At 43.6% G+C, this 16,556-nt stretch overlaps 1 protein-coding gene across 12 annotated transcripts in view; it reads left to right on the plus strand.

Annotated features, from left to right (window-relative positions):
• The window catches only part of TOM1L2 (target of myb1 like 2 membrane trafficking protein), a 109,030-nt gene that overhangs the window by 41,998 nt on the left and 50,476 nt on the right, over positions 1 to 16,556 (plus strand). For all 12 annotated transcript variants that reach the window (XM_037493957.2, XM_037493956.2, XM_037493959.2 and 9 more), the window contains one exon: positions 14,998 to 15,082. In XM_037493957.2, the coding sequence (XP_037349854.1) occupies positions 14,998 to 15,082 (85 nt within the window). The remainder of the gene's footprint in view (positions 1 to 14,997; positions 15,083 to 16,556) is intronic.

A 16,556-nucleotide genomic window follows, 5' to 3' on the forward strand; every position in this document is an offset into this window, starting at 1 on the left:
AGACAGCTATTTATATTCTGTTCCACTTGAGAGGCATTTATTGACTACCTACTATGTGCTGGTAGAATTCTCTATGGCGGAAGGCAGGTCCTGGAGGAGCCATCACACAGTGACTGGGCGGGAGGGTTGGGAAGCCGGGGCTGTGGGTCCCAGAAGAACGCAATTAATTCTGTTGGTGTGTGCGCCTGCACGCGGGGGCAGCCAGGGACCTCGCTGAGAGGAGGCCTGGAGCTGGGAGGTAAAAGAAGGATGCAGCCTTCTGTGTTCTCTTTTGACCCTTTTCATTATGTGAGCACGCATTTTTACCTTGTGGTGATTAGTATGCACATAATATTTTATGCTGCCTGTTTTTCACTTAGCATTCCTCTACCGATTTCTACTTAGTGACTAGGCCGAAATATTTATCATTTTTAAAAGCCACGTAGCTTTTTTTCCTCCCTTGCCGTATTGATGTACCCTCGTTGTGTAGCATCCTCGCATTTATTGGGAGCAACAGAGTTTTTCTCAATTAGGCATCTTTGCAGAATCAGCTCCTCCCTCCCCCCCACCCGCCAACTTATTTCCTTTGGGGTTTATAGCTGGGTCAAAGTTATGAATGGTTTTGTGCTTTTCCTACTGATTTTTTTCTTTTTACTATGGAAAATTTCCGGCATATACAAAAGGAGGACTATTATGATGAATTTTCATGTATTTATCAGCGGGTTTCAACAATGATGAACCCCTGGCAATTCTGGTTCATCTACAACCCACACACCTCTCCCAGCCCCAGATTATTTTGTGGCAAAGCCCAGACATAATGTCATTTCATCTATAAATACCTAAGTATATTTCTAAAGGACAAGGAATCTTTAAAAATATAACCACAGTTTCCTTATCACTTCTTAAAAAATTAACCTTCATTCTTAATATAAAATATCTAGTGATCCAATTGAAAAGTTTAAGATTTCCCAATATTTTCTGTGGTCATTCTCATGAGGTCAAGCGTGTTCTTTCGGGAAAGTTTCACCTGACACATCAGCCTGAGGCTGGAAATTGTTTACTGAGAAGGGTGCTCTGCCCACAGGTCCTGGTCTCAGAGAGCAGAGAGAGAGAGAGGCTTCTCTTTCCCTGGCCTCTGCTACTTTCCCTGTGTGGTTTGTGCTGCACATAGCATCCCCCTGCATGGCGTCTCCCCTTTACTGTCCCCCTTGGCTGTGCCTCTGTATCCACATATCAGCTTGACTTGGTGCCACTCGAGGAAAACGGCACACTCCTCCCCTTGGGCTTCAGCCTTTTAAAGAATGAAATATCGTGATGCTGTTTCTTCAGTGCTAAACTAGCTAGAGATTATGTTTCTTTTTCTACAATAAAAATTCCAAGATGCTAGGAAAATGCCTGTTACCTGCTAGATTTTGATCATCTTATTTGCATGTTTCCCTTAGCAAGCTTTGTTTGGTATTATTCAAGGTGACCCAGTTAGAACTACTGTTTAAAGTCACATTGTCATTAATAAGTTATACAACCTGTGTGTGATAAGTCTGTTAGCTCTGAATATTGTACAAGTAGGAATACGTGCTTGTGTTGGGTCTCTTCTTCATATTTAAATGTGGTCACATTGAAACATAATCTTCCTGTTTGTTCTCACTGTTGGTATTCCTGATTTTTCTATGTTGATGGATAGGAGCAATTTCCCCGATGATTCAGAGCCCTGATGTATTTGACTTTGGAATGCAAATCACATGTGCATGTTATGTCTGCATCTCCCCTCTGTGCCAGCTCAGACTGGCCCTCAGTTTGGTCTTCCTTGACTAGCTGGGCACTTGAGGGGAGGGTGAAAAAGATAAGTCATGGGTAACCCCTCTAGGAAAAGGGGGAATTAACAGGGAGGCCTGGTCAGGGTGATACCTTTTAAAAGATATTTGGGTTACAGGGCTTTATCCTTAGGGAAAATTGTCTTTATAAGAATAAAAAAAGATTTACTTGTGTTCAGGGCAGTGTATGCCCCTATACCTAGCTATTTTTGATGGAAAGACTACATAATTGCATTTTAGTTTTGATTATGAGTTTGTGGTATAATATTCCCTCTCTGTCTTTATAAAATACTAATAACAGCACATTTTTTTAAAAAATTTGCCTTTAAACCAAATATTTTAATACATTATGTTCACTATTTCCCATTTTTCCTCCAGCCATTATCTTTATGCATCCTTTAAAAAAATTTTTTTGTGTATTTTGTTTTCTTTATAGTGTTATCAAATGACTGTATATGGTTCTAATAATGGTTACTTACAATGGCCATTTTTTATTTGGTTGTGTGGTGTATGTGTGTATATGTACATATATAAAAATATATGTATATATTTTTACTTAGCCATCACTTTTCTATTTCATATTTGAGAAGTTTTATGAATTTTAAATGGACAGCTCTTTGCCAGCCTGTGTCTATGCAGGCATCTTTTTTTCTTAATAAATCTGCCTCTTTAAAAGTGTGGCTCTTTATCCCTTTGTGTCTATGCAAACATCTTTGTCCTTAATAAACTTGGTATGTGCTGCTGGGGAAAAAATTTCTTTTAAATGAACATGTTTCTCTCTGTAGTTTTTCTCCCCTTTTATCAACAGATTTATTGAGATATAATTCACATACCTTGCTGTTCTTCCATTTAAAGTTTTTAGTATATTCTCAGAGTTATGCAACGATTACCACAATCAATTTTAGAACATTTTCATCATTCCCCCATTAGCAGTCACTTCCCATTCCCCCCAACCCTAGGCAACCACTAATATACTTTCTGTCTCTATAGATTTACCTATTCTGGACGTTTCATATAAATGGAATCATTCATCCTGTGGTCTTTTTTTCCCATTAAAATGATTGTGATAAAATATAGCTACATAAAATTTACCACATTAGTCATTTTTAAGTGTATAGTTCAGTGGCAATAAGCACATTCACATTGTTGTGCAACCATCACCACCCTCCACCCCCAGAACTCTTTCGTCTTCCCAAACTGAAACTCCATGCCAGGCACTAAGAACTGCCCATCCTCCTCCTCACAGTCTCTGTCAAGCACCCTTCTGTTTCTGTTTGTGTAAAGAGTTATTTTTATTTATTTATACATACAAGAACTGGAGTATAGGTCAGAGGTATGGGTCATGAGAGGGTTCACCAGAGTGGGGAGCAGAACAGGCGGATCTACTGAAATGCACTGCTGAGGGGAGCAGCAGGCGAGACAGGAGAGGTCTGCTGCACCATGTGTGTTAGCTCCCTGGCTGGGGATCGAACTCATTCCTAGTGCTGAGACTTTTACCCCTGCGCCAGCAGGGAGGACCCTCTGTTTCTATAATCTGACTGCTATAGGTACTTCATATAAGTAGAGTTGTATGGTAATTTTCCTTTTGTTTCTAACTTCTTAGTATAATGTTTTCAAGATTAATCCACATTATAGCATGTGTTAGAATTTTCTTTTTGTTGACAAATTCTGTCGTATGGATATACCATATTTTTTTTACCATCTGTTGATGGACGTTTGGGTTATTTTGACTTTTTGGTTACTATGAATAATAATGCTGTGAATATTCATGTACAAGTTTTTGTGGAGACATACATTTCATGTCTCTTGAGTGTATATACATATGAGTTACTTTGCTGGGTTGTGTGTAGTTTTTTTCTTTGGAATAATTTATTTAATCTAAGAGTCCTAGATTACTAGGTCAAAGTATAAGAGCCTTTTACGTCATGCCCCTCAGTAAGCTACTGCCCAAGTTGTGCTAAAGGGTTCTTAAATGTATGCTACTTTCAATAATAGGATACGCTGGTCTCACTGTAATCTTCCCAGAGTGAGAATTTAACTTCATTGTTTTAACATGGGTGTTTTTTATAATTAGCTGCTAGTCCTCCTAAGATGAGGTCCCTGGGTGGAAAAAGCAGCTAATATTTGAGCCTTATTGTGCTAGGTTGCCTGTGACTGCTCCCCACAATTGCCTTTGAAAACTGCAAATGCTGTGATGGTGCCATGGAGAGTGTTTCTCTCCACCCTGTTCTGAAGGACAACTCTTTGCAAGAGTTAATCAAAGCACTCTAGCTTTACTGAGCACAGCAGGCATGAGCCCTGGGGAAGTTTGGGGAGTCTTTCTCCTGGCTTGGGATTTTGTCATCACTCTTTGAGGCAGAAAGAAGACCTAGCTTTTTAGCCTCGCTCATGGTGATACCTGTGGTCCCTGGCAGGTTGTTTAGGCTGACTGGTGCCTTGCCAACAGAATGCAGCTGTCAGGTCCTTCTGCCCACACTTGGAGGGCTCTAGGGTGGCCTCCATGCTCTGCCTGGATGCTGCCCTATGAGCCTTGGAAAGAGTCAGTCTCCCCTCTGCAGTCTGCACCTCAGTTTAGTCTTTCTCAAGGTCGTGTCTCCACAGTGCACGTGTTAAGAATTATAGTTCAGATCGATTTGCACACTTTCTACGTGCCAGGTTCCTGTCTAGGGTTTTACATCACTAACTCGTTTCATCTTCAAGACTCTCTCAGAGGAGGTATGACTATTTTGTCCATGTTTTGGATGATGAAACAGAAGTTCAGAGAGGCAAAGAAATTTTTTCCAGGGTCAAATGATCCAGGACTGGCCCTTAAATTCAAATTCATTCTGCCTCCTTTACAGCAAATTCAAAGCCATGCCCTTGGCTAAGTGCTGTCCTATGTCCTTTTTACACTAAGCAGTTATGGTAACAGCTCCTGCTTTCTGCCTGCAGTCTCTCCCCTCCAGTACTGCTCCTGTGTTGTTACCAGAGTGATCTGGCTCAAAAGCAATTATTCTTGTCACTCCTGTTGAGAAGCCCAGTCCCTCCCCTCCTGCGGAAAGCCCACGCTCCTTAGAGAAAGTGAAAGGACTCTCCTCAGCTGGCTTTCTCTCACTGCTTCCCTGCACTGCCACCCTTCACAATCAGCTCTGACAGGCCTTCACATCTCTGCTCAACCCATTCCTACTCCTCCCTTCCTCCAAATTCCTGATCTTCCATTTTACCAGGCCCTTTCCTTAGCTTTCACAGATCCTACCTATTCCCTCTTCAGCATGATTAAGCACTTCTCCATCCTCCATTGGCCCTGGAGTCCTTCTCTTTTCTGCACACTCCTGTTAGAACACTCATCACATTGTGCACTTGCGCTGGTTTGCAGGTCTCCTGGCTGGTGACCTTCTTGCAGGCAGGAGCTCCTGGGGCTCCATTTTGCTTATTTTCCGTCCTACTCTAGCACAGTGCCGGGCAAGGAGAGGCCTCTCAGTTAAAATTCTTGAAACAAACTGAGAAACCTCTGGATGGCCGTGCATAGTCTCCCTCCCTAAAGACTGTCACTCAAGTCTCCTCTGAGTGTGTATGTCTCTGTAATCAGGAGGAGCTAGAACCAGGGATGGTACGGAGGCAGCGTACAGAGAAATCCACAGGCATACCTCATCTCTCAGAGTGCACGTGGGCAAGGTGAACAGCCCCCAAGAGGCACTCCGGGGAAGGAGAAATTGGCAGCACATCTTCTCTGCTTTCCACAGAAGCTCTGCCCTGAGCACTGGCTCCCAGAGGGCCTTTTATCTTCCCTGTCAACCAGCCCACCTGCCTGGCTGTTAGGGAGCAGCAGACTGGGCTGGGACAACTGCTGGCACTATCCTCCTGGCTTGGGCCTGGCACCTGCAGTGCCCTCCGCCCCTAGTTGCCCATTGCATCCCAGCCCTAAAACAGTGTCTTCCCACAGCTCCTCTCTCACGCAGTCATTTACTCCACACGTCAAATACTCCATTAAGTACAAAGGAGAGAATACATCAAACCAGTGGCTCTGCTTCTCGAGAACACACCCCAAATGCATTTTAAATCTGTGGATCCCCCTCAAGGGAATTCCAGTTAAAAAAGAACTTGGATCAGCAGCCTCGGGCCTGTGTGGCTAACAAGCTTCTATTTTCTCTGTTGTTTGGCTGGCCTGAAGGGCTCCTTTGTTTGGGGAGTGGGAGGATGTGGTGTCCTAATTAGGCCAGGGTGTGGAATTGTGGCTCCTACAGAGCTGCCCTTTGGAACTGAGCTCTCTAGACAGAATAAGTTAGTGATTTTGATTTTGTGAGTTTGGGGATCTTTAAAGAAAATAGAAGATTAAAAAGAGAGGAACACTAAATGCAGTGTGGTATTCTAGATTAGATCCTGGACCAAAAAAAAAAAGGACATTAGTGAAAAAGCTGGAGAAATACGAATAAAGTCTGGAGTTTAGTTAGTAATACTAAACTGTACCTGCGTTGATATTTCAGTTTTGACAAATGAACAACGGTTATGTAAGATGTCAACATCAGAGGAAACCAAGAGAAAGCCCAGGGGGACCCTTTGAACAATCTTTGCAACTTCTCAGTAAATCCAAAACTATTCCAAAATAAAAGGTTTATTAATTTTCTTAATTAAAAGAAGAGGGGGTAAAGCTGATCCAGCAGCTAAATTAACTTGATTCTTATCCAGCAATACTTCTATACTTCTTACCCCAGGGTCTTTAGCTTTCACCTACCAAACCAGGAGGCTGGGCTACATCCAGGCACTCTGTCTGGTTTTGAGGCAAGAGTCTTCCCCCTTCTCTTTGGGGGTAGGTCAGGGTTCAAGGCCAGATCTGGTCTGAGTGCAGTTTCTTTGAAGTCTTGAAGTCAGTGGTTCTGTTGGAAGCTTGGAGGGCAAGAAGCTGCCAGAGGGGAGCTAGCAATAGCACTGTGCTCCCTACTCCCCCCCACATCCCATTTCTACACGTCCAGGAAATGTGGCTTCTTTTGAGTGATGAAAGGAGGAATCTTCTCCATGGAGTTGTAATATTTGAATTCCTAAGGAAATTGTGCCATGGCTGTTCTTTCACCTTGCAAGTGTGCCAAGCTATTTGGGGGGCTCCTTCTGGAAGGGAGGAGCCCCTGTGGCTTCTGGGTATGGAGATTTCCTGGCTCAGAAACTAAGAGATCAGAAAGACAGATATTTGCAAGATCCTGGGGCATTCCATCTGCTGGGCTCTTTACCTGTAGATGGCAGTGGTGACACAGGAATGCGGAAGGAAGGGGGAATGCTGGCAAAGCCCTTTCTGGGGAGCTGTAGTGGAAATAAAAGCAACAGCAATGGCCATGGCCTGAGGAGGAATGTTACTCTGTGTTAGAGGGTCTGTCAAGTAAGTGCATTATTTAGCTTACTCTCACAACAATTGTGTGAGAACGCGCTATTGTGATCACATTTAACAGATGACACAAAGGCTTGGAGAGGTCACAGTACTGCCTTGGTCATGCAGTAATTAGCATTTGCCAAAATCTGAGTTCTCAGACCTGTTCCTCCTTGCCATTCTTCTGCAGCTGTGGCCACCACATAGATTTTATACCAGGAAATAAAGTGAATTACGCCTATGCAAAACAAAACAAAACAAAACAAAAGCCGGACAGGAGCACAACGGGGAGCCCAACTGTATTCTCACCAGACTGCCCAGTACCTTTCTCCTGGGGGCCTCAGGAGGGTTTACAGTGATTTTACTCTAAAAGGCTCTTGCAGCATAAGGTCAGGCTCTGGGGATGTGAAGGTGTCCTGCCTAGTCAAGAATACCCTCCTGGCTTATTAAGCCATAAGGTTAAAAGAACCTCTCAGAACAGAGGTTCTGGTCTTGAAAGCTCAGTTCTCAGCTGGACTACACATGCCCACCAGAAGGCTTTGCTTGAGGATGGCATTGAAGGAGGCTCTGGCAAGGACTTGGCACTGGCGCTGAGCATGGGGAGGTAGGCTGGAGTGAAGGTGTCTTCGGAGAAGTCTAAGGTGGATTTCCTCAGCACTGGAAACAGAGATCTGTGGCCCTTGACTTGGAAAGGCCTCTGGATCCTGATGTGGTTCCTTCTTTTACTCTCCAACAGATGACCTGCTTTTTTGTGGGATGAGGATTCAGATGGGTTTTTCTCTTCAGCTTTGTTTGCTCTCACAGAATATGATTGGGTTTTGTAAAAATATATGAAAGCCCAAGGATCCTTTTATCACTTCTATTCAACACGGTACTGAAAGTTCTAGTTGGAGCAATAAGGAGGGAAAAAGAAATAAAGGGTATCCAAGTGGGAAAGGAGGAAGTAGAATTACCTCTGTCACAGACACCATGCTCTCACATGTAGAGAACCATGAAGACATGCCCTCAATCCCTCCCCTCGCATAAGCTCCCTCCATACATGCCCCCCTACACACACACACACGCCCCCTAGGTACTAATAAAGCCAACAAAGTCACAGGATACAAAACCAGCACTTGAAAATCAGCTATGTTTCTATATACTAACAATGAGTAACCTGAAAAAGAAATTAAGAAAACAATTCTATTTAATAGCAAAAAGAATATAGTCCCTTGGAAGTAATCAAGGGAGGTGAAAGACTTGTAAACTGAAAACTACCAAACGTTGCTGAAAGAAATTAGAGAAATAAATGGAAAGACACCCCATGTTCATGGGTTGGAAGACTTAATATCTTTAAGATGACAGTTGTACCCAAGGTGATCTACAGGTTTAATGCAATTCCAATCAAAACCCCACTGACATTTTTTTTTTTGGCAGAAATAGAAAAATCCACCGTGAAATTCATATGGCCTCTCAAGGGACTTTCAGTAGCTACAACAACCTTGAAAAAGGAGGACCAAGTCGGAGGACTCAGATTTCCTCATTTTGATACATACAGTTATTAAAATAGTATGGAAGTGGCATAGCACAGCTGTATAGACCAGTGGAATAGAGTAGAGAGCCCAGAAATAATCCCTCCCAGCTATAATCAATTGATTTTTGAAGCGCAACAAGAGTGTTAAGATCATTCAGTTGAGTAAGGACAGTTTTTTAAACAAACGGTGCTGGAAAACTGGATAGTCACATACAAAAGAATGGACCCTTCCCTTATATCATTTGAGTGGGGAGTTAGTGTTTAATGGGTATGGGGCTTAGTTTGGGAAGATGAAAAAGTTCTGGAGATGGTGGTAATGATTACATAACAAGGTGAATGTACTTAAAGTCACTGAACTGTCTACTTAAAAATGGCTAAAATGATAAATTTTATGTTATGTACCTTACCACACAGTAATATCACCAAAAAAGGATAAAACATATGCATAGGCTAGTGTCCTGTCAGAGCAGAGTGAGGGGTTATGTGGGTGGGGATTGGAGACCATTGGGGCTATTTTGACAGGAAATCTAACGACCAGAGAAGAAGAGGAAATAGCCCAAGAGCTCATGGTCATTAGTGGCAGGGCCAGCCCTGGACCAGGTCCACTAGACACTGTGGGCTTTGTGCCTTCCAGAGTCCCCAGTGTCCATGGGTAGCTGTGTGGTCCATTTGTGTCAGCTGATGGTTGTGTTGGCATTCCTTCTCCTGAGTTTGGGTTCTCAGTCTGCTGCATATTAGAACCCCATTGGGAGCTATTAGAGCACATTAGTACTTGGGCCTAGGCACCAGCAGTTTTGATCAGAAGGTGTGGAGAGCGGTACCCAGACAAGAATATTTTGTAAAAGCTTCCCAGTGGTTCTCACCTACAGCCAAGGTTGGAAGCCACTTACTGTAGATCATGCCCACCATCCACCCCTAGGTGTGCTCTCCAGCTGGAGAAAAAGATGGAGGCTTAGTAAACTCCTCTGGGACTTCACAGTCTCAATGCTGGTTCTTTCTGGCTTGGCTTGTCATTGCTGTTCTTGCCTCTTATGTGCTCTGCTAAGAGAGACAGGCTATTGGCATAGTCAGTAGTGGGGAGTCATTAATTTCCTCTCAAGCTCCTTGACCCCAGGGCACAGGTAACAAAGCTACCCAGAGAGCTGTGGTTATCCTCTGTTTCAGCTCAGGCTGGACTGAATCATGGCGGCTACATATCTGCCTCTCCCATTATACTGACCTCTTAATGCAGGATCTTAACCACCTCCCTTTCCTCAACTTCAAGGACAGTACATGGCATGTCTCAGACCCTGTTAATCTTGAGTAAGTAGCATGGGGACCATCGGGCTTTACACTGCCTTAAAGTAACAGAGAGAACTGCCTCATAGTCATCTGCAGGCTGGTTAGATGGTAGCTTCCCATTTAGAGGAGTGCCCTCTCCGTAGGGCAGCTGTCATAGGAAAGGACATCCTATAAAGGAGGGACGAGTATTTGGAATTCATCCTCTTGTCTCTCCAGTGTGAAGGGGAGCAGCTGCAATTAACATTCACAAAGCATGTTAGGAATCTGAAGCAATAGGCAATAATGGTTCTGTGTAGAGTGTCAGGATTGATTTTTCTTTCCACCTGACTGGTAGATGCCATCCTGCCTCACTAGCATATAGTTATACAGAAGGTTCATCTCAGATTATTGGTGCATATTATCAAATGAGCTTTCTGCCTTCCCAAACCCCTCTTTCTTCTTTCTCCACACCTGGCAGGAAGCAGCCTGGATGCTGTTCCTTTGTGCCAGCACCTCTGGGCTCCTACTCACACTCTTGATTATTGGGGAGGCAGATCATTTGGCTTTTTTTACCTCCATTCTCACCAAAGGATATTGCTAAATGCAAAATGCTAAAACCAGCTCTCGTTTGCCTTCTGGTCCTGACTGCTTCTGAAGTGACTATATTTAACATCAAAGTGTAGAAAACAGCAGCTAAGACACCAAGCCACTGGATCGTGATGCTCCTCCCAGAAGGACTGCCTTGGATTTCAGACTGCATAGAAGGGGTGAAGGGACAGAAAACACACCCAAGAGAGCATTGTCGATGCCAGGGTTGAGGCTTCAGGGCATCCTGACCCCAACCTGGTGGGCCTGCACCAGGTGAGGAAGCAGCCTTTTCTGAATGGAGAAAATGTCACGTCAACAGCATCAGGCTGATCTGCTTCTTGCACTGAAGATTTAATGGGAGCTGTGTCTGCCCCTGCCCTGCCCAGCACTGCTCAGCTGTACCCTGCTCTGGCTAGCTCAGCCAGTCCTGCCCAGCTGGCACCTCACCATTAGCATGTCACCAGAGACCTCTGAAGGGCCAGCCTTTTGCAGCCAGGGTCACCCGTGCTCTGATCTTTACCCATCCGGAGAGGGTTGTCTCTTTGGAAGGACTTGCCCCATTGCTCCCTGGAGCATTGTGTTTCTGCTGCTGCACCAGGATTTATTTTAGATTTTGATGATGTACATGACAAAGTAAATGGGAATGAACTTTGCTTCCTCTTGCTCGAGGACAGAACAGAGTGAGGGGGCCCACCTTGAGCAGCTGCACTTCCAGGAATAATCAGATACAACTCTGTTCCCCTTTGCTGGGAATTTTGTGTGTGTGTTTGAGCAGGAAAAAATAAGAACTGATTTGAGCTCCTTTGTCAGACTAACTTCCCTCATCTGTTCAGCAGAACCAAATACTTATGGTTGTTTGTGCGGCATTTCCAGCTAAATGAAAAGAAAGAAGCATTCTCTTTGGGTTGGTCCTTTATAATCAAAACGAGTATATATTTTTTAGCTGGAAAACTCAGAATCCCAGTAATTGAATAGAATGCGCTGACCCTGAGGATAAGTTATCATGCCTTTGAACCCCTTCCCGGTATTATTAGAGGAAGGGAGAGGGTGAATATAAGGTTAATGGATTCTGCTGCTAAACCGAACTTGGAAATGAGGTTTCATTGATTTAATATTTCCTCTATTAAGCCTCCCAAGACTGTCCCTTGTGGCCCTACCAAAGTGCAATCATGGTGCTTTCTTCCCAAGAGAGTACGTACCCTGGCTCGTGCTATGACAGGGACAGATGACCAACTCATGCTGGCCCTTTGGCCAGCTAGCCAGTCCCTTTGTTGCCCCAGAGGATCACAAGCCCAGGCCCATAGCAGAGTCTCCTCCTAAAGAGGTTGCTGGATTTGTGGCCTCAGACACTCCCTTGCTGTATGTGACCTCGGGACGGAGTCACCTCACCAACCAAAGGTGTGGGCTGGAGGTAAGAATCATTCCATCCACATGCCTCACCTGCCCAGGAACCTTGATGGTGGCTTCCCTCCTGTGACCAGATGCACTGCTGTCCCCATGCTACTTTGCCCCGCCCCCTCAGCCTCCCTGTTGCCTCTGCCCGCATTCTGTTCTCTAGGCTACACTGACTGGTGCTTTGAGCCATTCTGTTTGTGTGCCTACCTCTCCCCCTACCCTTCCCACCTGGCTGTCCCTGCATCACCCTGCTCTGACTCTACATAAACACACATTGGATAGCTCTAATTACTGTTCTCAGCCCAGTGGTGCCCCCTTCTGTCTTAATGACACGGCCCCTCTTTCATATGCATGCATTTGGAGCAGGGAGTAAGCCTCTCTGGGGCCTGTCCCTCTCTGAACAGTCTCTGCCCCAGGTTCTCATGCCTTTTCCCCTTCCCCTTACTCACCACATGTTCCTCTTCTTGTAGGCAAACAACAAACAGTGTCTCTGTGCCTGAGATTGGCACCATTTAAGGACTCTGGTTAAGGGTTTCCAAATCTTGGACCTTCCCAGCACCCTATCTGCTGTACCTATGACCTTTGTCTGAGGCAGACTCTCACCATTTCTGGGTAGATTTATTTTTTCAGGGTTAAGAGTCTGATGAATAAAGAGGATACAAAAGTTGGGTTATATTCTTTCTGGTAAAAATTAAAACAATGAGGCTTTTTAATGTAAACTGAAGGCTGTTGCACGAATGTTTTGAGCAATAGCTATATTTTTGGAGAGTGTTGTCATTGCTTATAAGTACAGCCTTTGTTTGGATGTGTGAGTTCTAATGTGTTATGTAAAAAACAAGTGTCACTTCTCCATAGCTGTGTCAAGTAAAGCAAGGACACTTCTAGCACGTACAGAGTTCATTTGTTTTATTATTTGAATGTCATTGGAAGTTGTGGGTTTTCTGAAGTTTTCATTAAAATGGTGATGGTGTCCTATTCCCTTTATGAAATGTACAGTAAGACTGGGGCAAGTTTAAAATTCACCTGAGATACCAACATCGGGTCCCAACTCTGCCTTTGCTAGAGGTGAAGTGGCATCTTGCAAATACCTAGGCCATAAAGGCAGACCTGAGAGTCAATATCTCTACCAGTTCACCTATGTGATCCTGGGGGAGTGCCCAATGTATCTGAACCTCAACTTCTTCTTTTTAAATATGGGAGGAAAAATATCTTGGGAAATCTTTCAAAAAAATTGTTATTGTATTAAAATCCACGTAACATAAAACTTATCTTCTCATCCATGTTTTAAGTGTCAATACATTCACTTTGTTGTACAACCAATCTCCAGAATGTTTTCATCTTGTAAAACTGAAACTCTATATCCATGAACCAACTTCCCACTCTCTCTCCCCCTTCCCTAGGCAACTACCGTTCTACTCTCTGTTTCCACTGATCTAACTGATTACTATTTACTTCACATAAGTAATAATATACAGTTTTTGTCTTTTTGTGTCTGGCTTATCTCACTTAGACTAATATCCTCATGATTGCCCGTGTTGCAACATTTACCAGAATTTCCTTTTTTAAGGTTGAATAATATTCCAGTGTGTGCATGCACCACATTTTGTTGTCCGTGCACTTACCAAAGGACAATTGTGTTGCTTGTAGCTTTTGGCTATTGTAAACAATGCTATTATGAGCATAGGTATACAAATATTTCTTTAAAACCCTGCTTTCAATTCTTTGGGATATATACCCGAAGTAGAATTACTGGATCATATGGTATTCTAAATATTTGGAGGAACTACTATCCAGTTTTTTCATAGCAGCTATATCATCTTAAGGCTCATGGACAGTATACAAAGATTCTAGTTTCTCCACATCCTCACCGACTATTGCTGTTTTCCGGTGTTTGAGAATAGCCATCCTAATGGGTATGAGGTGATATTTCATTGTGATTTTGATTTGCATTTCTCTAATCAGTAATAGTAAACATTTTTTTTCACGTGCTTATTGGCCATTAGTATATCTCTGGAGAAATATTTGTTCCGGTATTTTGCCCATTTTTTAATTGGGTTTGGTTTTTATTGTTGAGTTGTAAGAGTTCTTGATATTTTGGATGTTAACTCCATATATGATTTGCAAATACTTTCTCCCATTCTGTAATTTTCCTTTTTATTGTGTTGATTGTGTCCTTTGATGGACAGAAAATTTTCATTTTGATGTAGTCCTGTTTATTTTTTCTTTTGTTGCCTATGCCTTTGGTGTTGTATCCGCAGAATCATCGCCAGAGCCAATGACATGAAGCTTTTGCTTCGTGTTTTCTTCTCAGAGTTTTGGCTCTTGGGTCTACATTTTTTATCCATTTGGAGTTTTTGTATTTGGGTGTGAGATAAGGGTCTACTAACTTCATTCGTTTACATATGGATATCCAGTTTGCCCAGCACCATTTGTCGAAAAGACTCCTTTCCTACTATACTCTAAGGAAGTTGTCCTGTGAATGAAATAAAATACTATATACGTGAAACACCCAATGCCATGCCAGGTGTGACTTAGAAAATGATGATCGCTCTTCTTTACCTTTTTCTGAGATGTAGTTTTTCATGACTAAAGTTGATTTGTAGTAATTATCATAGCAAATACCTAATAGGGCTGACTGCTGCAGACTATTTCATCATTAGCCCATTGAATATTCATAACTCTATGGGGTAGGTAGTCTTGTTTTCACTAATTTGCAAATGAGGAAAGCAGGGTACATAGGAGTTAAGTAATTGGCCCAAGTTCACACTGCTAGTAAGTGATAGAGCTTGCACTGGAACCTGGGTAGTTTGGCTCCAGAATCTGTGAACTGGGAAACTGATCATCTTCCTGTTTGGGGTGATTTTTGATGGTTTAGACCTATCATGAGCTTTTCTGTCTGGAGTTTACTGAATGAAGGACAATGTTATGATATCAACCCTTGGACCTGGGCCTCCTGCTTGGTTTTCCCTCGTCAAAGCAGCACCCCCAGAACTGCTCTTTTGGCTCAGTTCGTCTGCATGGGAGGAAAGTGTGATGGTTCTGGTCCCTTCTTGTTTCTTGCCAGGGTCCCCTTATTCTAGGAGAAAAGTAAACCAATTTTCTTTCTGAATTTACAGAAAAGGCAACAGATGGCTCCCTGCAAAGTGAGGACTGGACATTGAACATGGAGATCTGTGACATCATCAATGAGACAGAGGAAGGGTATGTTCGTCCTCCAGACTCCCATCCTGTGAACGTGTCAGCTCTCGGTGTCACTCAAAACCTTTCAGGATTAAGGGTGTCGGATGTTTTACATTTTGTTGTGCTTTTAGTCTGTTTGCTTTAGCATTTAATAAGCTGACACTCTTAATTATCTTTCCTCCTCCTATCCATCCTCCCACCCCTACTTTCCCAATGGCAGTGCTTGAGTTAGAGCAGTGACAACCTCTTTTAATAACCTGCTTTTAATCACAAGTGAAGATGCAGTTGGTTAGTTACTTGGCCCCCAGTGTTTGTTAGTCTCTGCACCAAATCATTACCTTTGTTTCCCTCCTCCTCCTCAGCCTGTCCTTCTGGGGCTGTCTCTGCCCTGCTTTGCTTTGCCATGGTCCCCACGGTGACCATGGGGGAGGCAGGACATGGGAAAATCCTTGCAAAAGCACAAGGCAGGTGTTTCTGGCATGGGTGGATTTGACCTACAAGCCACCCCTCACTACCAGGTCTGCTCTGGTAGTTGGCTCTGCATCCTCTTCTACATTAGAGCTTCATTCTGTTTATACTTTTTCCAAATTAGCCTGTATTTGACCCTCTGTCCATATGAAAATATTTTCTGTAGTCTTACCCTCTTAAACCATCTCCTGAATGATGAAAACTGCTTGGGTTCAGGCTACCCTGGGCTTGCATCTCAGTGCCATCATTTACAGCCTAGCCGTGTATATACTGGGCACCAGCTTCTTAAGGTTGATGCTGCTTTTCAGGCAACATATATTTACTGAGAAACTGCCTTGTACTGTGCCCTAGTGGAAGTCCTAAGGACACAGCAATGACGGGACAGACAGATCTTCTTCCCACAAGGAGTTGTTAGTGCTGAACGGGAGTCAGGCTACAGACAAGATAATTTAAACACCTATAATGTGTTCAGGTGGTGAAAAGACTATGCAGAGAAGTGAACTGGAAGGGAGATGGGAGGGAGGTGGACAGTTCTTGAGTCACTCACTAGGTGGCACTAGATGGCCTGGAGCGGAGATGCCCAGGGGTATACCCATTGCTGCAGATGCAGAAGGAGAGACAGGTGAGCCTCCAGGCAGGGCAGGGGCCTTGAGGGTGGTTCACTGCTTTTCCAGTCCACACCTTACCTTCCTCCTGTGTCCGTCTGCCTCTCCCTTTCACTGATTCGTTCTGTCATTCTCTGGACCTTAGTTTGAACCTCATTTCTCTGATACCCCTCCTTCCTGATTTGGACAAATCCCCTGTTAAATGACCTCATGTAGTATACTTGGGCTCATCACAGTTTAAACTTACATATTTGTGTAATGTTTGTTACGGTGTGTCTTGCCCCCAACCACCTCTTAGACGATGAGCTCCATGAGGGCAAGAATTTTGCTTTCCTTTGTCTGCAGCACCTAGCACAGTGTGCATGTAATTGACCCTTGATAAATATTTGCTAAATAAGTGAGTAAATGAAGTGCCTAAGCAA

Source organism: Talpa occidentalis, unplaced genomic scaffold (assembly GCF_014898055.3).
Source record: "Talpa occidentalis isolate TD23 unplaced genomic scaffold, MPIMG_talOcc4v2.1 talOcc4.7, whole genome shotgun sequence".
Lineage (NCBI taxonomy): Eukaryota > Metazoa > Chordata > Mammalia > Eulipotyphla > Talpidae > Talpa > Talpa occidentalis.